Source organism: Haliotis cracherodii, unplaced genomic scaffold, assembly GCF_022045235.1.
Source record: "Haliotis cracherodii isolate W230 unplaced genomic scaffold, xgHalCrac1.p SCAF_8, whole genome shotgun sequence".
In the NCBI taxonomy this organism is placed as follows: Eukaryota; Metazoa; Mollusca; class Gastropoda; order Lepetellida; family Haliotidae; genus Haliotis; species Haliotis cracherodii.
This window is the reverse complement of record NW_027266341.1, coordinates 51,110,914-51,138,823: the sequence shown is the minus strand read 5'-3', so window position 1 is coordinate 51,138,823 and position 27,910 is coordinate 51,110,914. Positions and strand designations below refer to the sequence as shown.

The 27,910-nt window shown below is 39.3% G+C and overlaps 1 protein-coding gene across 4 annotated transcripts in view; it reads right to left on the bottom strand.

The window, feature by feature from the left end:
• The window catches only part of LOC139450693 (rho guanine nucleotide exchange factor 17-like), a 114,305-nt gene that overhangs the window by 47,784 nt on the left and 38,611 nt on the right, over positions 1-27,910 (bottom strand). For all 4 annotated transcript variants that reach the window (XM_071232495.1, XM_071232498.1, XM_071232496.1 and 1 more), the window contains exon 3: positions 3,322-3,399. In XM_071232495.1, the coding sequence (XP_071088596.1) occupies positions 3,322-3,399 (78 nt within the window). The remainder of the gene's footprint in view (positions 1-3,321; positions 3,400-27,910) is intronic.

Here is a 27,910-nt window from a genome sequence, read left to right as displayed (position 1 = left end):
CTTCAGGAGGGTTTCACACTATTGAGGAGGTTAAAAAAAGGGTTTTCATTGTCTTACTGTGTGTTTCACACTGCTGAGGAGGTTAAAAAAAGGGTTTTCATTGTCTTACTGGGTGTTTCACACTGTTGAGGAGGTTTAAACTGGGGGGTTTTCATTGTCTTACTGTGTGTTTCACACTGTTGAGGAGGTTAAAAAAAGGGTTTTCATCGTCTTACTGTGTGTTTCACACTGTTGAGGAGGTTTAAACTGGGGGGGTTTCATTGTCTTACTGTGTGTTTCACACTGTTGAGGAGGTTTAAACTGGGTTTTTTTCATTGTCTTACTGTGTGTTTCACACTGTTGCGGAGGTTTAAACTGGGGGATTTTCATTGTCTTACTGTGTGTTTCACACTGTTGAGGAGGTTAAAAAAAGGGTTTTCATCGTCTTACTGGGTGTTTCACACTGTTGAGGAGGTTTAAACTGGGGGGTTTTCATTGTCTTACTGTGTGTTTCACACTGTTGAGGAGGTTAAAAAAAGGGTTTTCATCGTCTTACTGTGTGTTTCACACTGTTGAGGAGGTTTAAACTGGGGGGGTTTCATTGTCTTACTGTGTGTTTCACACTGTTGAGGAGGTTTAAACTGGGGTTTTTTCATTGTCTTACTGTGTGTTTCACACTGTTGAGGAGGTTTAAACTGGGGGATTTTCATTGTCTTACTGTGTGTTTCACACTGTTGAGGAGGTTTAAATTGGGGGGTTTTCATTGTCTTACTGTGTGTTTCACACTGTTAAGGAGGTTTAAAATGGGGGGTTTTCATTGTCTTACTGTGTGTTTCACACTGTTGAGGAGGTTTAAACTGGGTTTTTTTCATTGTCTTACTGTGTGTTTCACACTGTTGAGGAGGTTTAAAATGGGGGGTTTTCATTGTCTTACTGTGTGTTTCACACTGTTGAGGGGTTTTCATTGTCTTACTTCGAGTTTCACACTGTTGAGGAAGTTTAATCTGGGGGGTTTTCATTGCCTTACTTGGTGTTTCAGACTGTTGAGGAATTATAAACTGGAGGATTTTCATTGTCTTCCTGTGTGTTTCACACTGTTGAGGAGGTTTAAAATGGGTGCATTCATTGTGTCACTGTGTGTTTCACATTGTTGAGGAGGTTTAGAATGGGTGCATTCATTGTGTCACTGTGTGTTTCACATTGTTGAGGAGGTTTAGAATGGGTGCATTCATTGTGTCACTGTGTGTTTCACATTGTTGAGGAGGTTTAGAATGGGTGCATTCATTGTGTCACTGTGTGTTTCACATTGTTGAGGAGGTTTAGAATGGGTGCATTCATTGTGTCACTGTGTGTTTCACATTGTTGAGGAGGTTTAGAATGGGTGCATTCATTGTGTCACTGTGTGTTTCACATTGTTGAGGAGGTTTAGAATGGGTGCATTCATTGTGTCACTGTGTGTTTCACATTGTTGAGGAGGTTTAGAATGGGTGCATTCATTGTGTCACTGTGTGTTTCACATTGTTGAGGAGGTTTAGAATGGGTGCATTTATTGTGTCACTGTGTGTTTCACATTGTTGAGGAGGTTTAGAATGGGTGCATTCATTGTGTCACTGTGTGTTTCACATTGTTGAGGAGGTTTAGAATGGGTGCATTCATTGTGTCACTGTGTGTTTCACATTGTTGAGGAGGTTTAGAATGGGTGCATTCATTGTGTCACTGTGTGTTTCACATTGTTGAGGAGGTTTAGAATGGGTGCATTCATTGTGTCACTGTGTGTTTCACATTGTTGAGGAGGTTTAGAATGGGTGCATTCATTGTGTCACTGTGTGTTTCACACATGAATGAGGTATAAAAAGGGAGCTTTCAAGAAACTGAAAGTTTGTTTGAGGGTGCCACAATTATAATGGGAGCGGAGTGGAACGTTAAATGGTTTCACATTATTTTGGGAAGACTTTAGCCACTAGTCCGAAGGCCGAGTCCAGTAAAAGTCTGTTCGGTCTAGTAAGCTCAGTCAATAATAGCCGACATAACACTAAAATCTACTGAAAATGATGCTAAGAGCCATGTTCAGGCTGGTATGTCTCAAACGTTTTTCGCAAAGACTGCTGTAGGGTCTTACACACAGGTGAAGAAGATTGAAGGATGGGGTTTGGTGTGAGGTGCTTCAAGAATTTTAACTTTTTAGAATGTTTCGCGTCTGTTGAGCGGGACGGGGTGACTGTATAGTTTTACATTCAGAATCAACTGCCTCCCCTAGTAGGAGACAAGCTGATCCCAGTGATGTAATTTGTAACAGTAAGGATTTGTAGGAGACAAGTTGCTTTTAGCGACATAATTTGTAACAGGTACCCTGTCATATCTCTCCTCGTGTAGGAGACAAGCTGCTCCTAGTGATGTAATTTGTAACAGGTACTCTGTCATATCTCTCCTCGTGTAGGAGACAAGCTGAAAATTCATAAAAGTAGTTAATTCTGGAACATAAGATGGCTGAACAGTCTGTAACAAGGACATAGTATTTGTAACGTTCCTGTTGCAAGAACTAGAAAATTTGTATAAGTTTAGTGGATGTATGCTTGAGTTATGACACAATTAAAAAGAATTTGAAGTACATTTATTGGATCATTATTTCTGTGACAAAGACCAAGAAGAACTTGCTGCCTGGAAAAATTAAATCTTAATTCAATTCAATCTTGAAGCCAACTTTGAAGTTCCTGCCAGATAGGTGTTACCTTACTATAATCTGAAGTGCCAAGCAGTTTCCTTAGAACCTGAACAATAACTACAAGTTATCGATATGGTGCCGACAAACGCAGACATATAATCTGGGTGACTATCGGAAGAAACCAATGACCATCATTAGGTTCCTGGCCAAACTGAGAATGCTGATGACTCAACTCACACCCTGGCGCCATAGGCAACTTGTGACTGCCCCCAGTACAGCAAGAGACATGTGCAATGTCTGAGCTGTGGGTGCTTTGTTGGGTTATTGTAATGATGACAAGTGCGGCGCCATAGGCAACTGGTGACTGCCCCCAGTACAGCAAGAGACATGTGCAATGTCTGAGCTGTGGGTGCTTTGTTGGGTTATTGTAATGATGACAAGTGTGGCACCATAGGCAACTGGTGACTGCCCCCAGTACAGCAAGAGACATGTGCAATGTCTGAGCTGTGGGTGCTTTGTTGGGTTATTGTAATGATGACAAGTGTGGCACCATAGGCAACTGGTGACTGCCCCAAGTATAGCAAGAGACATGTGCAATGACTCAGCTGTGGGCGCTTTGTTGGGTTATTGTGATGATGACAAGTGCGGAGAAATACAATACATAACACTGAAGTACTTACATCTTTGAGTGTCTTGAGGGCCTCTACATATTCTTTTTCGTTGCGGTAAATTTCTTCCACAATATGGTATCGTTTGTCCTGAAAAACATACAGAGAAATATATCAATTGGAAACGTTCAAACTCATTACACCAATAATCAAACAAGGAAGCATGTGGGTTTGTGCTCAACTGGTTTATGAATCATAATCCTGTAATAAAAATGCTGCAGATGAACTAGTACACACAAAATATTATCTAAAACACAGACATTTTCATAAACAAATACATCCAATAACAAACCAAAGATTCATTATTAGATATTCATATCCATTTTTGTCAATCACACCTTAAATAAAATGACAGAAAAGTAGGAAGTAGAACAGTTGGTTCTATTTTGTTTCATCCTTACCACTTAGTTAATAATAGAAATGTTTTTTGATTTACGTGCCAAGTTTTTCCATACTTTCATGTATTCCTGACCAGCAAAGGTCTTCAGCAACCCATGCTTGCCATAAAAGACAACTATGCTTGTCGTAACAGGTGACTAATGGGATCGGATGGTCATGCCCGCTGACTTGGTTGAAGCATGTCATCGTATCCCAATTGATGCTCGTGATGTCAATCACTGGACTGTCTGGTCCAGATTTTATTATGTTTAGACCGCCATCATATAGGTAGAATATAAACAAACAATGTATTCCGATACACATGGTAATATGTGTAGTATCAGTTGTACCTGCCACTGCCTCTGTGGTCTAGTGGTAGAGCGTCTGCCCGTAGAGCGGAAGGTCTGGGGTTCGATACCCAGCCACGTCATACCAAAAGACGTTAAAAATGGTACTTGTTGTTACCCTGTCTGGCGCTCCGCATTAAGGGCCTAAAACAAGGGATGGTCGGCTCAGAGTCAGTATACTGTGTCTGAGTGGGATATTCATGCTAAACTGTGGCATGGTATCTCAGTGAGCTAGCAGCATAAATCGGCATCAGTCCGGACTAGACCAGTTGTACCCTTGCTAAGTGTCAAACCAATTGTAACCTCAAACCAATCAGACTGAGTTCAGAATTGTACATCAGCACACAGCACATATTACCAACATCAAACTGAGATACATATGCATGAATCCACACGTCCACTAAATCCCCTCTATTCAGAAGCATCATACCCTACTATAATAAATAATCATTCTCTCATAATGCCCTTTGATTTTTATCAACTGCACATATCATTTAAGCCTTGACCTTGACTTCAGCCTTGCCATAGTTTCTGCTGCAACATACTTGTTAAAAATAACGTCTCCAAACATACATGAAAGTCTTAGTTTGAAATTAAGGAAGGAAACAGTGCCGAATGGCTGAAAATGGTCTTTCAAAACACAGTTTGATATTCTGATCATCATAACCTTGCAAATGAGAGAACAACCCCAGCCAAAATCCTTGCTAAAGTGTACCGACTTCTTCATATGTTATTGAGAAGAGTACAAAACTGCGTATTTTTTTTAACTGCAGGATATTCATGCCGAAAGTCAAAGTACATCTTGCAAAACATCTCGGGTAACTGAAACCAAACCAAAATGTCAATTCAACCCAACTCTCTCCATTACTTGAGAGTTGTTCAGGGTTTGATGGCAGCAATGGCAGAGAAATACAACCCGAGCTCAAGGACATCCCCACCCTTCCTTCATCCTCATCATGGAAACACAGTCTTACCGAAACATCCTGTGTTGGCTCTGACATACAAAAAACATTCTGCAGCTAATTAGAGTCCCCAAAAGAAGATCTCACCTTAACCAGAGTTAGCCCAGGTGATTGGACATGCAAGCAGTGTGATGGAGCCCATTACATCATCCACTGCCACAGGACTCATGGTGGAGTCGTTGCTGGCTACACAACCCTAGTCATCTGCTTAAACCATTGTATGGAGTTGAAAACTGCCTTGTTTGTTTTCTTTGTCAGAATGTACACAAGTAGCAAGGGCAAACCTTGGCTGAGTACTATTACATGATAACTTTGCAGAAAAACATTGGTAGTTTTACTGCATCGTTTAACGATTCATAGACAGCTGAATTACACAGTTCTGTTGATCGTTGGCATGGACTTGATGGAGATAATCTTCAACTGAACTCTACAACAAACTCATCCAATACACATGGTGTTAATGTTGTATATGTTGTGACTGCAGTACTTGTTGTATCTGTTGTATCTTATAACTGCAGGGCATATATGTGTCGTATCTTATAACTGCAGGGCATATATAGAGGATTCATCACGAGTGTTTTTTGATATGGGAAATATCAACCGAGTCTTAGTTAATCGGTATTTGCCGAGCCTTTGGCGAGGCAAATACCGATTAACGGGACGAGGTTGATATTTCCCATATTAAAAAACACGAGTGATGAATTCTATTTATCATTTTTGCTTCCCTATTAAGGAATAATTGCATTAACAATAACATCAGCAACTTGTCGAAATCTTACGTATAGATCGTGCGTAGTGATACATGTTTTCCATAGCCGTGTAAACCAAAATAAACAACCTCTTAACTCCTTTATGGCATATTCCTTCGCTGAGAAAAAAAAGTACCATCAACCTGTAACCTGTAATATCCATTTGTCAACACGGATATCACTGTAGCACTTCCCCTTTGATCTATTAAAACATTGTCTCCAACATCAAAGGTATCCATGTTGTTTGTAAACACCTACTCACGTGCACCGGCGAAAAAAGTCCCACTTCCGGTTATCTAATTTGCATATCTAATTTGCATACTTATGTCATTGGGGTATGACATACATGTTTTTATGTCATAAGCTTATGTCATGGATAAATGCTTTAGTTAAATGATAAATGTGTCGTATCTTATAACTGCACGGCATATATGTGTCGTATCCGATATAAATGCAGGGCATATATGAGTTGACTTTGTTATAACTGTAGGGCATATATGTGTCATATCTGATGCATCTGCAGGGCATATGTGTCTTATCTCATGAAAATGCAGGGCATATATGTGTTGAATTTGTTATAACTGCAGGGCATATATGTGTCATATCTGATGTGTCTGCAGGGCATATATGTGTTGTATCTGATGTAAATGCAGGGCATATGAGTTGAATTTGTTATAACTGCAGGGCATATATGTGTCATATCTGATGCATCTGCAGGGCATATGTGTCTTATCTCATGAAAATGCAGGGCATATATGTGTTGAATTTGTTATAACTGCAGGGCATATATGTGTCATATCTGATGTGTCTGCAGGGCATATATATGTGTTGTATCTGATGTAAATGCAGGGCATATGTGTTGAATTTGTTATAACTGCAGGGCATATATGTGTTGTATCTTATAACTGCAGGGCATATATGTGCCGTATCTGATGTAAATGCAGGGCATATGTGCTGAACTTGTTATAACTGCAGGGCATATATGTGTTGTATCTTATAACTGCATGGCACATATGTGTCGTATCTCATGTAAATGCAGGGCATATATGTGTTGACTTTGTTATAACTGTAGTACATATATGTGTCATATATGATGTATCTGCAGGGCATATATGTGTCGTATCTCATGTAAATGCAGGGCATATATGTGTTGAATTTGTTATAACTGCACGGCATACATGTGCTGTATCTTATAATTGCAGGGCATATATGGATCGTATCTGATGTAAATGCAGGGCATATATGTGTTGACTTTGTTATAACTGTAGTACATATATGTGTCATATATGATGTATCTGCAGGGCATATATGTGTCGTATCTCATGTAAATGCAGGGCATATATGTGTCATATCTGATGTATCTGCAGGGCATATATGTGTCATATCTGATGTATCTGCAGGGCATATTTGTGTCGCATCTCATGTAAATGCAGGGCATATATGTGTTGAATTTGTTATAACTGCAGGGCATATATGTGTTGTATCTAATAACTGCAGGGCATATATGTGTCATATCTGATGTATCTGCAGGGCATATATGTGTCGTATCTCATGAAAATGCAGGGCATATATGTGTCATATCTCATGTAAATGCAGGGCATATATGTGTTGAATTTGTTATAACTGCAGGGCATATATGTGTCATATCTGATGTATCTGCAGGGCATATATGTGTCGTATCTCATGTAAATGCAGGGCATATATGTGTTGAATTTGTTATAACTGCAGGGCATATATGTGTCATATCTGATGTATCTGCAGGGCATATATGTGTTGTATCTCATGTAAATGCAGGGCATATATGTGTTGAATTTGTTATAAATGCAGGACATATATGTGTCGTATCTGATGTATCTGCAGAGCATATGTGTTGTATCTGATGTAAATGCAGGGCATATATGTGTTGAATGTGTTATAACTGCAGGGCATATATGTGTCATATCTGATGTATCTGCAGGGCATATATGAGTTGTATCTGACGTATCTGCAGGGCATTTATGTGTCGCATCTCATGTAAATGCAGGGCATATATGTGTTGAATTTGTTATAACTGCAGGGCATATATGTGTTGTATCTAATAACTGCAGGGCATAGATGTGTCATATATGACGTAACTGCAGGGCATGTAAATATTGTATCTGATGTAACTGCAGGGCATATATGTGTTGTATGTTATACCTGCAGGGCATGTAAATGTTGTATCTGATGTAACTGCAGGGCATGTAAATGTTGTATCTGATGTAACTGCAGGGCATATATGTGTTGTATCTTATAACTGCAGGGCATGTCAAAGTTGTATCTGATGTAACTGCATGTATGTGTTTCAACTGCAGTAGGTGTCCCCTGTTTCTAACCATAAATCAATACATGTTGTAACAGACGTATGTGTCCCACCAAATGCCTCTATGAACACACATACTTACATTCCAGGCTGTAAAGCCCTCTCAGCTGGAAGGGACATTAAATCAAAGAGACAAGAATTGCCAAACAGGAAAGTTCATGAAATACCTCAACTACAGCATGCAGTCTACCAGAAAAATAGATACCAAAAGTGAATCTCTTAACAAGGTTCTACATTATCCATCTGTATGCAAACTACATTTCAAGTTTTGGATAGGCACTCCATAATGTAAAAACATGCGATGAAGACTCCACATGAAAACCGAGTCTCTCAATCATTACTTACAAAAATAATGAACATGAGGAAAGCAACGAACACACCGGTTGACCTCTCGTAAATCACTGGCAACATGGCACTCTCAAACAAATACAACCCCCACACACTTATTGGAGTATAAACTTCCTGGTCCCATGATTACATTCTACAACTTCCCCAAATACAATGTACCCATGTTAGCAACTGAAACTGGCTCTATGCAAAGGAGTATAACCATTCTAATCCATTGGTTACATTCTACAACTTCCCCAAATACAATGTACCCATGTTAGCAACTGAAACTGGCTCCATGCACAGGAGTATAACCATTCTAATCCATTGGTTACATTCTACAACTTTCCCAAATACAATGTACCCATGTTAGCAACTGAAACTGGCTCCATGCACAGGAGTATAATATTTGTCCCTCTTTAGATCCTCGGGTAGAGACACAATTATATTTTCGCACATTGGCAATAGCAGAAGCAGGATTATTAAATGATGGGGGTTACATTTTGAACTGTAATATTCAGTGTTGAGGATGGGGGTATGGATGGGGGTACGGATGGGGGTACGGATGGGGGTACGGATGGGGGTATGGATGGGGGTACGGATGGGGGTACGGATGGGGGTATGGATAGGGGGATGAAGGGGAAGTCCACTTGACACTATACATGGAATATTTCACAAACTAGAAGGTATGTGTAATCAGTGTCCGAACTAATTGCTTGCCCACCTGCCTGTGGCTGGTAACTTTTAAGTCTGGCTGCATGAAATTTTCCTCTACCTGCCCGACTGTCTCTCAAGTAATTGTCAACATTATCTCAACTGAATCAAGATGCAATTTGTCTCTTTTTTGTGTGATTTTTCAATATTTATAATGTCGGAATGCGGGCAGGTAACTTTGAAGATGGGCAGGCAACATTTAAGGGACACCTGTCCGACTGTCTTTTGGGTTAAACTTATTTTAAACAAAGAGTATTTTGTTTTGTCATTGGGGTCCATGTTATTTTCAAAAAAGGGGATTCGACCCCCACCCCACCTAGATCCCCTACTCACTGGTGCTAATGGGATGCAGAAACAGAGTGTAATGGGAGCATCACTGCCAGCATCCACTGCCTCCTAGCTGGAGGGTTGTGCATCTCCCTGGCTATTTCTGTTTACATATCTCAAGGACCCATCTGCCCAGAGGTGGCGGAGAGCTGGTCCTGAACCTGGTGCTGTAAAGTGCTCCCACTGCCACCTCATAACCAGACCTTGTACTCCTTCTGTCAGTATCTCATAACGTATCAAATGATCATTTCTTAATGGTATGTTATATACACAGTCCTGCCAAACACTCACTTCTCTTGGGCATGTACACTTAAGTCATATACTCTTTTCTATCCAGACTTATGACCTCATGTACAGTTTCAGCCAAGTACACACTTCGACCTGCGCCAATTTGTGGCCTTGCGTTATAACTAAGCCTATGTTTAAGTGAACAGTTATAGTAATTTTAGAGTTAATATCAGCATGTGCAAGTTGGTCCAAATCATATATAGTCACATCCCAATACTTCTTTCCTTGAGAGTTAAGCTGCCCTCAACGTTGGTTGTTTGAACCTCTCTAGCATGTGAACTATGCAACAGAGCTACTATGAAACCTGTGTGAACAGGCATAAGACTGAGGTAGAAATTGCCCCAATATTGTAATAAGTATGAACCCAAGACTGTTGTTGCATAACACTAAGCAAGTATGAACCCAGATTTTTGTGGAATTACAGTAAGCCAGTATGAACACATGGCTGTTGTTGCACAATAAGTAAGTATGAACCCAAGACTATTGTGAAGCGACACTAAGCCTGTATGAACCAAGACTGCTGTTGAGCTACACTAAGCCTGGTTGAACCTAAGACGTGTAGAGCTACATGAAGCCAATAGGAACTCAAGACTGTTTTAGAGCTACACTAAGCCAGTATGAACCCAAGAATGTTGTAAAACAGCACAAAGCCAGTATGAACCTAAGACTGGTGGAGCTAGACTACCCTGACCTGACTGTTGTAATGGGTACAGCTCGTCATGTGGATGACCTCTACTGACCTCACCCCCCCTCCCCCACCCCACATAACACCTCATCTCCAGCAGTCGCCCCTGTCAGTCACTATCTGCAGACTGGCTGCCTCCCTGCCAGAAAACCTGGCTTGTATTTACAAATATCCTGTTTCCTTCATGTGCCACATCTTGCATGGAAGGGGCAGGTTATAGAGGAACATCGGATACCTAATACCAAAATTCTCTCTCTTTCATTCCTTCTGTGATAATATTAGTCAAAATGAAACCTGACAATGCACAAACAACTAATTTCAGTGTAATATTTTTGCTGAAGTCTATGAAGGGCATTTGAAGTGAGTGAGTGAGTGAGTGAGTGAGTGAGTGAGTGAGTGAGTGAGCGAGCGGGAAAGGGAATGTTTTACATCACTTTTAGCAATATTCCATCTATATCACTATGGGGGCACCAGAAATAGATTCACGCATTGTACCCATGTGGGGACTTAAAACTGGGCCTTAACCACTAGGCTACCCAGTCGTCCCTGTTCGGCATTTAGAAATTGAGAGAACTTGCAGCAACTTTGCGGACAACTACTATATTTTATCACGTGTGTGACCATGTTACTTCCAGGGTTACTTGCCCTTTAGTCAGGTGAATACTGATGAGTAGCACTGAAGGAGTTGTTATGCCAAAAAAGTCCATTCTTTAAAATACTTTTTATGCCAATAACATGTACCATTAGACTGCATTTCAAAACCACCACATGGTGAAAGGTAAGAGGGGCAAGGAAATGGATGAATGAACAAATCAGAAATATCTAAGGCCCTAGCTATCTAACTTAACTTACATGCTGTTTTAGTGAAAACAATGAAATTACTATTTCTGAACAGCTTCAAAATGCATTTTTCCAGCTATGATGGTGGCCTGTAAATAAGCGAGACCAGACAACCCAATGATTGATATTATAAGCAAAGCTCCACACCAACAAGATACTATGACATGTTATAAACCAAGTCTTCGAATCTGACAACTCCATTCACTGATTTGTCTCTTCAACCAGCAGAGGTTTCAATGGACCTTACTAACCTGGAATCATCAGTGCAGAACAGACAACCCAATGATTGATATTATGAGCAAGATCCACACCATCAGGGTACAATGACACCCAATCAACCAAGTCCCCAAGCCTTAGATCACCCAATCCATTGAATCACCTCTTACATCCAGCATAGGTTTCTGGGGACCTATTCGAACCTTATGAGAATCCTCAGTGCAGAACAGACAACCCAATTGATATTATGAGCAGAGATCCACACCATCAGGGTACGATGACATACTATTAACCAAGTCTTTCGAGTCTGACCACCAAATCCATTAAATCGCCTATTCGACCAGCATAGGTTGCTATGGACCTATTCTAACCTGGAATCCTCAGGGCATGGATAGGCAAGTGTACAAATGAACAAATAAATAAATAGTTTAGGCTCTTAATATTCAACTGCACCAAAACACTATGCATATTTGCAAGGATTACTACTGTGTTAACCTTCCCCAGCTTCCCTCTACAGCGTAAGTGCAGCCATGTTGACAGATTAGTTCAAAGTCATCTGGGTGCAGCCTCAAGTTCCAACTGAACTCTCAGCACAAGTCCGTAATAACCTAAATTACCAAGAAAATACAAACCTCAAGTAAACCTCACATAATACTTTAACTCATTTGTTTTAACTAAGATCACAAGGAGATACTTTTTAAAAACTTTAATCAGGAACTGAAAGATACTATTTCAGCTCTTTATAGACATTTCATATTCTTAAGTAAAGCTCTTTCTTAACATTTGAACACACACTGTTTTGATATGATTTTATTTCTATCCTTTTTCTCATTCAAGATATGTTAGCATAATATTTTGTCTTAACTGACAGTGAATTTGATTATGAAACATGTTCTGAAACGATTGGATTATATATTTGGCTGTCCAAATGAGTCTTTAGGGGTCAATGTTTAAATATAATGACCCTGTATTCTAAGCTAAAATAAGCTATAGGTTTGATCATTTTCTAATCATACAAGAACAAAACAAATAAAAGCTCTCATGTTCACATTGATAGAATAATAATGTTATGTGTTTCTTTGGTGATGGAAATAGATGAGATTGACTGTAAGCAGAAATTATCAATAACAGTTGCCATGGTTGCGGACCATCACAGCAGGGGACATATACAGTGAGCACAACACACTACCCATTGTGGGAATCATATCCTTCAGTGCCTACTGTACCACCCAATCTACTTTAAACAGTGCAGACCAAGGTAAAGAAGGGCTTCAAACTGCCACCAGTGCAGCCAGGCCAATGTACCCAATGCCATACAGCCATGAAGACTGGATCTGGTACATGCAAACCACAATCTATTACTGAGGGACTCAAACTGCCACCAGTGCAGCCAGACCAAGGCACCAAATGCCATACAGCCATGAAGACTGGATCTGGTAGATGCAAACCACAATCTAATACTGAGGGACTCAAACTGCCACCAGTGCAGCCAGACCAAGGCATACGATTCCATACATCCAAATAACATCAATAGTTGCTATATGACAGAAACAATGCCACTAGGGTGTTGAGTTTCAACTCACTAACACGCTGTGATTGAATCTCTTTAGAGAAGCAACAACTTGACTGTCTTGGCCATCCAATATCAAACCAAGTGAGGATAAGAGGCTTTTAACAAGGATCTATTAGGTTACTGCAACACTGCTGTAGGGTCCTACAAGCCTGGGCCATACAGGTCTACAGGAGTTCCAAGTACAAGAAAAACCTCTCCGTTAGCTCAGAGCCTAATTAGCCTTTGACATCAATCAAGGTTAACTAAGGACTTACCATTAAGCAAAGTTTTATTAGGGAACATGAGGTACATGGAAGATACACTGCCCTTACATAAACAATGTACTTCAGATACTAACCCTTGATGTGATCGAGTCTCCTTTATAAAATAACATACTTTTTTATATCTGCAAAAGGCAGATTTACATAGAGTATAACAGATTATTCACTTCCTCTATACAGCTTACCAGAATCCATTTCTCTGACAGAAGGATTAGGTTCCAAACCTAGGCACCCATTACAAGTCCAGGGCCGTGTTCCACAAAGCGATCATAGTGCTAAGGTGATGGTAGCACCCATACTTTAACAGTAAACGTACGACAGTCGTAGCACTACAATTTCTTTGTAGAACAGGGGCCTGTCTTATATCAACATTCGTCAACACTCGTCCTTTTCCGTAACCTCCAAGAAGACTCGTCCCCCTATCGATGAATTTTATGTGCGAAAATACGACAAACCAATCAGAAGGCGAGTATGATTTCAAGTTATTCGTCAAATAATCCCTCAGAAATATTTTTTGATTTTACATATGTCTTACATCTAAAAATATACCAAAGACACAGTCAAATGTGTTCAATCATACTGTATAATTCCGCATGTCCCCATGTGCTTTAAATTGCATCTGAAATATATATAATATATGCGAAAATGTAAGTGAACCATTACGCAACGAGTTGACAGTTGTTTTAGGTATGCCCGTTTGCGCTAAGACGGAATCCGGTCGCAAAAATGGTCATGAGCGGGGCACGAGTCGCTATTCAGCTTGTCCCGGAATAACACGAGTTGGTCACAAATGTTATATCAAGTCACCCATTGCATCCAAACTAAATACTGTTCTTGATGTCAATTAATAAATTATATAACATTATTTACTCTTACAGTGAAACAATATCCCCTGATACGCCTGTCCACATTGTATTGTACACGGATACAAAAACGTGGAATCATAATGTAATAAAGATGCTATCAAACATCAAGGCCAGTAATTAGCGACATGTAAACAACTGAGACATTGTCTCTATGTAATCAGATGTTTAACTTAATTTGATACCTTTCCACATGAAGAACTAAAATATACCCTCTTAAGGTCACTTCAAGTGAACATTAAGCAAGTATTGACTGCCCAATCAGAGTGAAAGATGAGGCTTCTTAGCCAATCAGATGTCACCTTTCTGAAATGATTTGGCTTCATTATAATTTTTATTTTGCAAACAGTCCTCTGTCAATTGCATAGACCTAGATTTGGATATTTCAATCTGAGCAAAATAAAACCCACTTCATTTGATTGGGCACCCTGTTGGGTGTACATGCCATGGTGACCAGAAAAATGAGGGTGTTTTATTACATTCTCTGCTGTCCATTCAACATACATAAATCATAAGTGTTGGCCAAATTGCTTCATTTGTTGTTACCGAGAAACTTCCAAGCTTGTTGGTTGATCACAAAGCTCAGCTGATACAAGCAATTCAGCTAAAGATGAGACTATAACGTGTGTAACAAGAGTGCCCAATACTGCTAAATTAAAATACATAATAAAATTTGAGTTATGAGACAATCACCAAGTGAATCAAACTTACAAGGACAGCAATGTGTGAAGCCCATTTCTGGTGTCCCCCGCTGTGATATTGCTTGAATATTGCTAAAAGCGGTGTAAAACTATACTCACTCACTCACTCACTACAAGGACGGCCTACTGGCTAGACTGTCTCACAGTCCCTGAACCCTAATTATTTACCTTGCAGCCAGCCCTTACTGGAATGCTATAGTCCTAAATAAAGCAAGTCTAGATTTGACCGAAGGTTCAAGCATCTCCCATCTCACTCCGGCTCCTTTTAATTCAAATGTAATTGCTTGTTTCTATCAAAATTATATATCTTCAGAGACTTAGCGTTAGTCTACTAATTGACCAGTATGGCCCCACTTACTAACAGTTGACCCACGGATGTCTGATCATCAATTGATCAAGCTGCAACTGTATGTTGGAACACAATCAGCACTGATCCTACTATGGAGGTTTGACCTATGCCATTTCACTATTTAATTCATCATATTGATTATTGGAATCCGGCACGATGAATCTACTGCTTGTCACTATGGCTGCATATCCGTGTGCTCATGAACAAAGATAGACATACTGAAGACGTAAACAGACTTGCATTACATTAATGCCATAGTGGATCAATCTGCGACAGACATTGCTCCATACAGACCTGTTTGTCCTAATAAGTTTATGACAGTAGCTAACATAGAATCCTTTGTAGCATTCTAAAAACTCTTAATAAAAATCTACATACATATATTTACATAATTGAATGTACATCTGTATAGACCTTATTTCAAGCAACACATGCTTATATTCCAAACGAGTATTTCCTCGATTAGTGGATCAGAGTACAGACAGTTTCAGCACATGATGGGTGTGCAAGACTCGCTGTGTGTTGACCTGACAGTAGATTTAGGACTCATTACACAAGAGTTAGCACCTCTGTTATACTTTTCCAGAGTACAACATCAGCAATACATAAGAATACATACAAAAAATACAATGGTGGTTAAAAGTTGAATTGTCCAAGAGATGAACAGAAGTCTAATGGTGGTGTATACATTGTGTATTGTCCAGGTAGCCATATGGTGGTGTATATATTGTGTATTGTCCAGGTAGACATATGGAGGCGTGTACATTGTGTATTGTCCATGTAGCCATATGGTGGTGTATGCATTGTGTATTGTCCAGGTAGCCATATGGTGGCATGTACATTGTGTATTGTCCATGTAGCCATATGGTGGTGTATACATTGTGTATTGTCCAGGTAAGCCATATGGTGGTGTATACATTGTGTATTGTCCAGGTAAGCCATATGGTGGTGTATACATTGTGTATTGTCCAGGTAGCCATATGCTGGTGTATATATTGTGTATTGTCCAGATAGCCATATGGTGGTGTATACATTGTGTATTGTCCAGGTAGCCATATGCTGGTGTATACATTGTGTATTGTCCAGGTAGCCATATGATGGTGTATACATTGTGTATTGTCCAGGTAGCCATATGGCGATGTATATATTGTCTATTGTCCAGGTAGCCATATGGCAGTGTATATATTGTGTATTGTCCAGGTAGCCATATGGCGGTGTATACATTGTGTATTGTCCAGGTAGCCATATGGTGGTGTATATATTGTGTATTGTCCAGGTAGCCATATGGCGATGTATATATTGTGTATTGTCCAGGTAGCCATATGGTGGTGTATATATTGTGTATTGTCCAGGTAGCCATATGGTGGTATATACATTGTGTATTGTCCAGGTAGCCATATGGCGGTGTATATATTGTGAATTGTCCAGGTAGCCATATGGTGGTGTATATATTGTGTATTGTCCAGGTAGACATATGGTGGTGTATATATTGTGTATTGTCCAGGTAGCCATATGGCGATGTATATATTGTGTATTGTCCAGGTAGCCATATGGTGGTGTATATATTGTGTATGGTCCAGGTAGACATATGATGGTGTATACATTGTGTATTGTCCAGGTAGCCATATGGCGGTGTATACATTGTGTATTGTCCAGGTAGCCATATGGTGGTGTATACATTGTGTATTGTCCAGGTAGCCATATGGTGGTGTATATATTGTGTATTGTCCAGGTAGCCATTATGGTGGTGTATATATTGTGTTTTGTCCAGGTAGCCAGATTGTGATGTATACTTTGTGTATTGTCCATGTAGCCATATGGTGGTGTATACATTGTGTATTGTCCAGGTAAGCCATATGGTGGTGTATACATTGTGTATTGTCCAGGTAAGCCATATGGTGGTGTATACATTGTGTATTGTCCAGGTAGCCATATGGTGGTGTATACATTGTGTATTGTCCAGGTAGCCATATGGTGGTGTATACACTGTGTATTGTCTAGGTAGCCAAATGGCGGTGTAAACATTGTGTATTGTCCAGATAGCTACATGGTGGTGTATACATTGTGTATTGTCCAGATAGCTATATGGTGGTGTATATATTGTGTATTGTCCAGGTAGCCATATGGTGGTATATACATTGTGTATTGTCCAGGTAGCCATATGTTGGTGTATACATTGTGTATTGTCCCAGTGATCAACAGTAGCTACATGGAGGTGTATACATTGTGTATTGTCAAGGTATGGTGGTGGTGTGTACATTGTTTATTGTCCAGGTAGTCATATGTTGGTGTATACCATGTGTATTGTCAAGATAGCTATACGGTGGCGTATACATTGTGTATTGTCCAGGTAGCTGTATACATTGTGCATTGTCCCAGTGAGTAGTTGCTACTCCACTACTGACACCTGTGTCAGTCATGCTATCCTCTCCACCTGTCCATACACCTCCTTCCTTTACCAAACCTTCAACTCAGCTCCAATGCTTTTCTCATTTCTTTTAACAAATGCAATACTAATGGCTGGTTATTGTGAGCTACCAGCATCTGTTACTAACAGACAAACAGGCTTCACATTACATATGTTAGAAATGCTCATTGCACAAACTTATTCCATCTGTTTTGACTTTCTTTTGTGTGTGTTGATTGCCACGCATAGATATCTCCTGCACACCACCAGAAAACTGATCTATCACTGTCAGCTTCACCACCTCTATACAATAGGGGTTATGCCAAAACTTTTTCAAGTATTTCCACCATCAAAGCATCTTAAAAGTATCACTCAAAAGCTAAGAACCACTTATTACCTAAGCAGAAGATCAAACATCGAGTGAAATAATACAAACCACTTCTCTCCCATATTTGTTTTTTAAACAAAAACATTTATCTCTTATCCACAAGTCAGTTTGACACAGCCCCCAATCAGAGGATTTCAACACTTCCCAGTCAACACTACCGTTCACAGGAAGTTCTGTTCTGGGAGCAACAAGAATCTCACTTATCTTTACAAAGCTTCAACTAGCACTCTGTCAAGACCTCTCCTAACTCATAGCCCATGCTTGCCGTAAAAGGCGACTATGCTTGTCGTAAAAGGCGACTAACGGGATCGGGTGGTCAGGCTCGCTGACTTGGTTGATACATGTCATCGATCCCAATTGTGTGGATCGATGCTCATGATGTCAATCACTGGATTGTCTGGTCAAGACTCGATTATTTACAGACCGCAGTCATATAGCTGGAATATTGCTGAGTGCTGCGTTAAACAACAAACCAAACCAAAAAAAGCCTCTTAGTACATACACAGAGTTCTACATAGAATTATTCATCCCTTACCATGCTTATCATATTGTTACAGACAGACGTATCTCTTGTTACATTGTTCTACATAGAAGCATATACTGCTGTATAGTTCCACATAGAATCAATCTCTTTCAATATTGTTATGCTTGGAAGCATCTCTTTCAATATTGTTAAGCTCAGAAGCATCACTTACAATATTGTTCCACCCAGAAGCATCTCGTGTTACATTCTTCTCATCTTCCCAAGGCAAGGGAGTTATATTACTGACTGTAAAAGTCTAGTTTCCACCCTTGCCGAAGTAGGCTGCAATTTCTGGGTTCGATTACAGCACCACCAGTGGCTATTATGAGTTATGTCCCTTCTATGTCCCTCCAATGGACCAATTAGACCAATTAGATTCTATTCTCATATCACTTGCATTTGCTTCAAACAAATGGGCAGTGCCCAGTCAAGACAATCTGATCGATAATCAAGATCTGTATTGTAAATGAACAGGTTTTACTTTGCGAAGTGCATCAGAGCACCTTGATGAAAACATGAAAATAGGCAATTGACCGAAATCTGTACGGCAGTTGACGAACCGGATTTCTATATCATTACGTGATTTTGATTGGACTATGCATAGGCTCGTTAGTCCAGTTTGTTTGTTGTTTAACGCCACACTCAGCAATATTCCAGCCATATAACAGCGTTTTGTAAATAATCAAGTCTGAACTAGACAATCCAGTGATGGACATCATGAGCATTGGTTTATGTAATTGGGATACAATGACATGCATCACCAGGTCAACAAGCCTGACCACCCGATCCCATTAGTTGCCACTCACGACAAGCATAGTCGGCTCTTACGGCAAGCATGGGTTGCTGAAGACCTATTCTATCCCGGATCTTCACGGGTCTAGTGTGGCAATCCAAATGACCAATGCCGATAGTAGCCTATATGAGACAGGACTTGTCAAAGCCTATCTGTGATCCAGCGTGACAAGCCAAACGATTTAATTCTCAGAGAAACTAATGTGAGATATGACTTCTAAAACCCCATCTAAGATACAATGTGGCAAACCAAATGAGACACTGCTGAGAATAGGTCATGTGAGACATAACTTCTAAAACCCTATCTGAGACCTAGTGTGGCAAACCAAATGAGATACTGCTAATAGAACAGGTCATGTGAGATATGACTTGTTAAAGCCCACCTGAGACACAGTGTGGCTGAGACTGTGTGAGATACAGCATGGCATATAGGTAGTTTGAAATCAGGTGTTACTCCCCCTCACCTGGGCACCGTGCCATGTTGCCACCGCTGCCGCTGTGTGTTATAAGCTCATATTACCTGGCGCTACACTACCAGCCCTGGCTCTTCCATTGGGATGAAAAAAACTAACTGAGGAGCCCATAGGATTTACACAATCAATTTGTTTATGTTCTCCAGCATGGAAATTCGTATAGACTTACAAATTTCATTCGATACCAAATGTACATTTGATTTAGAAACAGTCTTTTATAAGGCCATACATTAAATCGTTCAATCTTGATTTTTTTGTTTTGTTTTTTTTGTTTAACGCTACACTCAGCAATATTCCACCTATATGACGGCGGTCTGTAAATAATCGAGTCTGGGCCAGACAATCCAGCAACCGACATCATGAGCATCGATCCACGCAGTTGGGATACAATGACATGCATCAACCAGGTTAGTCTTGAAACAATAAACAAGGTGAACCAGTATGACTACTAAATATGAGTGTTTGGGGAATAATTCCACAATATATGCATCGTAAACTGTGCCTGTCTCCAGCACTGCTATTAGACAGATTTAACAGTCGAGCCAGGTTTTTTTCATTACTTGTTTCACGGAACAGCAAATGCCAATTCTCACAAACGTCAAACAAAATTAAGATTTAAAAACATTATTTTTCTTCCAGCTGTATCTATTAATAAATTTCAATGATAAAAAACTTTGAGGCAGCTGGAAAGTAACTCTCAGACTTATCACTCAATGTAACGGTTTAGACAAAATATATAATTCCATCGGCCAGAAACAAAATGAAGGACAGACTTACAGTTTAGGCATAACATTCAACAAGAATGATTATTGACAATGTATTGTAGATGAGACTTCATACAGATATACGCCTTGAGTTATGTTCTGTGATGAATGTATCAAATTGGTAGTGGTCAGACCACTTATTGCAAATTATTAATGTATTGCGATACATACGACATCATATTTGATGTGTTCTTTAATCTGTCATTAGTTGTGAATCTGAATAAATTGGACCCATACTTTGGACATTCCAGCACATTTTTGACAACTTTGTAGCTGTCAACCATTTTGTTGGATGTTGCTGTGGTCAGAACGCGTAAAAGAAAAATATATACAGGAAGCTGGTCGCGAATAGAATTTGTTTACTTTTCACAGGAATCAGTTGGGAATTTCGGAATTTCATTTCAACTTGTCTTGTCTGTAAACTTTGTCAACAAGAAGAAAACATGCATGATTTTGAAAAATGCAAAAATACCAATATTTTCCAAACTTGTTGTGATACGTATTCTTTAATAATTTAGGTTGTGGTATATAACGTGTACCTTTAACAAAGAGACCCGATATTATTCATAGAAGGTATCTCAATGTCATTATCATTTTACACACTTGGTCAGATGTGAGTCATTAGCTTCAACTCCGCTGGGACCTGAGCTAAAATAGATCTCCATCACTTACAATGCTAATTGTAAGAGGCGACCAAATTGGATGGGTGGTCAGGTTCTGTGACCTGGTTGCTGGTGTGACATCACACCCTTATTCTGATGAATGTTAATCATAATATCCACAACCTGCTTGTTTGGTCAAGATGCAATTATTTACAGACTGCCATGATAATTAGAAGGGCATTGAGTGTGGTGTCAAACAACAACCAACGTTCAGTCTGCCATACCCAGGTTTTACTCGGTATATTTACAGCAAATAACTGATGAATACAAACTTAATAAATCAAATATAACCATACAGAGCCCTGTTCCACAAAGCAATTGTAGCGCTACGACAGTCATAAGTCTATGTTAAAAGTATGGGAGTCACCTTAGCACTACGACAGTCATAAGTCTATGTTAAAGTATAGGAGCTACAATCACCTTACCGCAACAATCACTTTCTAAGGTTGTTTTGTACAACGGCACCCAGGACTGCAGAAGTGAAGATCTGACACTGTTGTATACCGGTAAGCAGTATGAACTATGAAAGTTGACTGACAAATATTGTATTTTCTCAACATTTTCGTTTTTTTCTAAGCTAGTGAAAATACAGTGAAAACATGATTAACAGATAAATGAAATGTCAGAATGAATAGCCAGGTTCATCAGGTATTCAGGAACTAAAAAAATATCACGACAAAAAACATATAATAGTCTTACAGTAGAGGTCATGAAACTACAGGTGGTCAAATAGTGTGTCGGAATTCTGTAATGAACAAATGACCTCATCAGACAGGTTACAGTGTGACCTTGAACTTCACGTGATGGCACTGATTTAGGTCTTCAGAAAGCTTTCTGCCATATGGCGAAGTGCAAGGTTTGGTAAGCAAGAAAAGCAGGAAACAGCATCCAAACAATCAGCTCCATATGCCAGGCAAGCACCTCCCCACACAGCCAGAGGAACTATCTCTGTTATAGGGCTGACAACACGCCCCAAGGTGCTCACATCAGCTGTGCAGCTCACAAGAAGTGGGTCACGTCTGTTGTCATTCTTTAAAGGGGAACTATTCTCCATGGTCATTTTATTCTGAGTCTGAACGGTGTAATTAGTATCTTGTGAAAAGTTCAAACATGGTTTCTGTGTAATTAAGCTTGTCACTAACTCATGCACATACGATTTTTATGAACTCAGTTATGTCTGTTTGTTTTTTTTGTTGTTGTTTAATGCTGCACTTAGCAATATTCCAGCTAAATGATGGCGGTCTGTAAATAATCGAGTCTGGACCAGACAATTCAGTGATTGACATTATGGGCATTGATCCATGCAATTGGGATACGATGACATGCATCAACCAAGTCAGTGAGCCTGACCACCCGATCCCTGATATACAGGAATACAGTGTGCCACGGGGCACTCCTATATATGCTTAGATGCACCCTTTCAAATATCAGGGCGACAACCAGAAAAATCCTATTCAATATAAATGAAATAGTTTATCTGAACTTCTGGTAAAAAATCATCACAATGAATTTTTAATAAACAAAATGTGATTTCTAAGAGTGCCCTTAAGGCATTTTCCTGATCAATTAGGACCACCATCTGGAGAAGTGTTATCAACAATTAGCAACAAATACTCTTTAAAATATTCCTTAGTTTTTCAGGGATATATGAGTGAGTGAGTGAGTGAGTGAGTGAGTGAGTGAGTGAGTATGGTTTTACGCTGCTTTTAGCAATATTCCAGCCATATCACGGCGGGGGACACCAGAAATGGGCTTCACACATTGTACCCATGTCGGGAATCGAACCCGGGTCTTCACCGTGACAAGCGAACGCTTTAACCACTAGGCTACCGGACCCCCCCTTTGCAATATGACGCTTCAACAGTATGATTTTTGACTTATACAAAATATGAACTTTTCACAAGTAAACTTGCCTTTCACCTGCATGTTGCAATGTTTCCACTAGTGTTTCCACTATTAAACAAACACATTACAACCTCCCTATGTATTAATCTGACTAATTTACCCATGAAGATCCAGGTAGAATAGGTCTTCAGCAACCCATGTTCTCTGTAAAAGGCGACTATGCTTGTCGTAAGAGGCGACTAACAGGATCGGGTGGTCAGGCTCACTGACTTGGTTGATACATGTCATAGTATCCCAATTGCATGGATCGATGCTCATGATGTCAATCACTGGATTGTCTGGTCCAGACTCGATTATTTACAGACCACCCTCATAGAGCTGGAATATTGCTGAGTGCGGCTTTAAACAACAAACAAACAGAAGTAACTGAGTTCCTAAACATCGTATGTGCATGAGGGCAAATATCATCCAGATGTAAGGTTGGAATGACATCACACTATAAATGACATAGCTGAAGACATCATTCGACAGATGTGCTTTTCAAAGACGACAGTTGTGATCCATGCATTTTTCTAAAAAAAGCTATTACTCGCATGTGTGTCATACTGATTTTATAAAACTTGGAGTCGGAATTCATGTCCTACCCTCACTCTTGCTCAGAAAATACACAAATTCTGACACTCGTTTCAGAAAATCAGTATGACACACATGCTTATATACTGTATTCAACATAATAAGCGCCCAGGGCGCTCTCAAAATTAGAAATAAGGGGCTCCTATTAGAATATTATGGTGAAAAACAACAAAGTTGAAAGATCGTAAATTTCGTGGTTTATGCTGACAGCCTGAAATGTTTATAAGATAGATATATTTTCCCAGAATTTAATTTCTATAATTAAGGGTGCATATAACACATGTATTATCATGATTATACACGAATAAATAAGTCTTGTGTACATTGAACAATCGGAAGGTGTGCTAATTGGGATTGTTCACAAGCTAATATATTAGCAAATATCGCCGTGGGTGCTTATTAGAGCGGGGCGCTTATTACCTCGAATACGGTTATCATCATTATATATTCAGTGTTAAAAATATGAGCTGATGGGTCAAGATGCTTCTATTTAAATAAAAATAGGGATTGTGGAGCATTCAAAATTCAATATGAAAAAGTTGTATGCAGCTTAAACTTCCAATTGCCTTCAAATGGATCTATCTACTAGCTGTATGAGAAGACATGTTAGTAAAGTTGTACAACAATATTCTCAATAAAACTGAGGCCTGCATTTCTGTGACTGAAATAATGGTTACAGAGAGCTCTTTCTGTTACTGACTTGCATCCAAAATTGATCCTGTTCAGAGCGAGACTGGCACGTAGTTTACTGTACATAACTTACAATATAAACTTTGACGACCAGCTACACTTTCAAACAAGCTAAGAAGTAATTTTACACCAAGCCATAAATTGCTATTTGGCTTGAATAATGATGCCAATTCACCCCACACTTTGTATTTTATCATAAATCACAGGCCATGATGTCGTCCTTGATATCAATACCAAGTATCAAAATCATCAACATCAGCGGACTCTCCTGCCCCAACTAAACTATTCAGAGAAGTAGCAATTAGCACCTATCTGCCTTCTATCTACCTAAGTCTGAATCCATCTGTACAAGCAAAAACAAGATGAAGCTGACAATCAAGTTTCATAACATCCCTCTCCTTTGATTCTATCCCCCTCCATCACAACAAAGACACCCGCACAGTGGTGGAGCGCCATGAAATGGTTCATGAAAGCAGTTGCAGGAAATTAGCAGTGATGTTTACCCTACATTTTACAGACCGTCTTCCACACAACTAATTACAGCCTAGCCAATAGTTATCATCCTCATCCTCCTCCAAACAGATATGTACTAATCAGAGCTGTTTATGAGATGCAGATATGTATTTAATAGCTGACGTTTTGAAATACGGTTGCACTTCAAAATACTCTTGCTGTAAATATGCTTCTTCATCATATGAACATAAAATATGAATTTCATACCCACTGACAGCTTTGAAAAACACTGATTAGTTCATCAAGGAATTACACTGCATCATGTCAATCATTCATTCATTTCCTTGACATGTTCATGATGTAAGAGCTGATTTTTTATGTTTTTTGTTCATTACCATGACGTCCTAATTCTTAATCAAAGAATTATTTAATATTTTCTTTTCATTTTGTTTTTAATTATCAGCTTAAACTGATTAACTGATAAGCTGATTCTATGATGTTGTTTTGGGCTGATTAAGTATATTTCTCAAACAAATTCAAATATTCTTATCAATAAAAATTCCCACAAAAAACAATTATTTTTTATACATGTTTCAGTTTCTTGTGTGGAAATTGTTAAATTTATTATGTAGATATTCAACTTATAATTACCAAAAAGCATAATTTATAACATGTAAAATATCGATTTTGAAGTACGAAATTTTCATGTTCAACAGCTAAGAAAGCATTTTTCTGAATTTTTTTTTAATGAAAACAAAGCTTGGGTGGAAGGGAAGATAATTTCTGTACATTAAGGCTGTTCACATTTTTAGAAAGATTACAGAAAAAGGCAAGACGTACGTCATCTGTCCCTAATGCAAGGTACAAGTGTTGTCATTGATTTTACAGATCAATGTAATAACCAGCCTTGAAAGCAGCAACCTTAGAGAGCATAAAGAGAGATGAAACACGATGGTCTATTTAATTCCAACTTTGTTCTTGTCATACGGCAGTGAATAAAGATTTTACCCTAAGATCTCTAACAGAGATGAGAACACCAGGCTAAAGATGATGTAAAGATGGTTTGACTACCGCAAATGATCATTGCTGCAACCGTTATTATTAGAAAGCACCTCTAGCCATGTCACACCCCATGGGGTTCCAGGGCAAACCGTGAAATGATCCACATGCTTGTACAAGCTAACTAGGCTGGGGATTCCTTGGTTGCAGAATGTGACCTGGTTCTTTGTGTGACAATTAGGTCAGTAGTTATGATGTTCACACTGTCAGCCATTGGTTTGGTTGGGCCAGATGTGACAGTTAACAAAGCACATATTATTATGATGATGATAACACTAGAAACCAACAATGATGGTATTGACAACTCTAATAGTGATTATAGTGATAAGTCTGATGACAAATCTGATGATGAGGTCAAACCTGACAAAGATGATGACAAATATGATGATAAGGTCAACACCAACAAAGATGAGGTCAACACTGTCAAAGATGATGACAAATCTGATGATAAGGTCAAACCTGACCAAGATGATGACAAATCTGATGATACGGTCAAACCAGGCAATGATGAGGTCAACACTGACAAGGATGATGACAAATCTGATGATAAGGTCAAACCTGACCAAGATGATGACAAATCTGATAAGGTCAAACCTGACAAAGATGATGACAAATCTGATGATAAGGTCAAACCTGACAAAGATGATGACAAATCTGATGATAATGTCTCACCTGACAATGATGAGGTCAACACTGACAATGATGATGTCAAACCTGATGATAAGGTCAAACCTGACCTAGATGATGACAAATCTGATGATAAGGTCAAACCTGACCTAGATGATGACAAATCTAATGATAAGGTCAAACCTGACCTAGATGATGACAAATCTGATGATAAGGTCAAACCTGACAATGATAAGGTCAAACATGACAATGATGAGGTCAACATCAACCTTGATGAGGTCAACACTGACAAAGATGATGACAACACTGGCAATGACGAAGACACTGGGGACACTGACAAGGATAGTGATGATGACAGTTATTTTAGGATAATTATTAGCGATGAAGCTAATGAAAGATATTGCAAAAGTTTGTCTAGTGATAACAAAAAGGATGAAAATATTGAAAGAGATGACATCCATGAAGAATCCAGAAGAATCAAGAATATTTATTGTACAAAACACTCTATTAGGAAGGTACAAACCAGCTACATCTGGGAGCAATTATTTGGAAAATGAAAATAATAGACAACAAAATATGACAATGACAAATAGGAAAATGAAGACTCGATGATGCAATCGACCCATAGTGTGCCTCATTTCCATGCCTCCAGGCTCGTAAGCTCAATCTGACTATGCAGAACCAATAAGTACACACTAGCTCCAAGGAGCCATGTCCTCGTTTGTAGAACCATGTAAACACCACCGTCATCACAGCCAAGAAGCACTCTCCACAAGGACTACTCCGCTGACATTCCCCGTCCCGCCAATCAATGTCACGCATACATCAGAGGGTAATGCAATCACATGCTCTAATCACCTGCCCAAAATACCACTGACTCGACAGAAGCAGCACTTGAGCCTATCACAGTATCACACTACATAACATGTGCATGTCACTCCTCACAGAAAACATGGCTTGTAGCTGGAAGTGTGTACTCCATACACATAGCGAACAACTAACTGTTACTTTATCACTATAGATACAAATCAACACTCGTGTACATATGGATCAAATTGATCATCGGATTGAAAAAGAAATCAATCATAATTGATGGATGACAAAAGAAATTCTGACACCTGATCTGAAAAGCTTACATTTTTTTACTACACTCCGACACATTCCAATACATGAAATCCTGTAATCAGACATTCTGTTCATAAAATATTACCGTATTCAACATAATAAGCATGCTGCTCTAATAAGCGTCCATGGCGATATTTGCTAGTATATTGGCTAGTGAACAATCCCAATTAGCTCCCCTTCCGATTGATCAATGTACACACAACATATTTATTCGTGTATAATACACACTCATGTGTTATA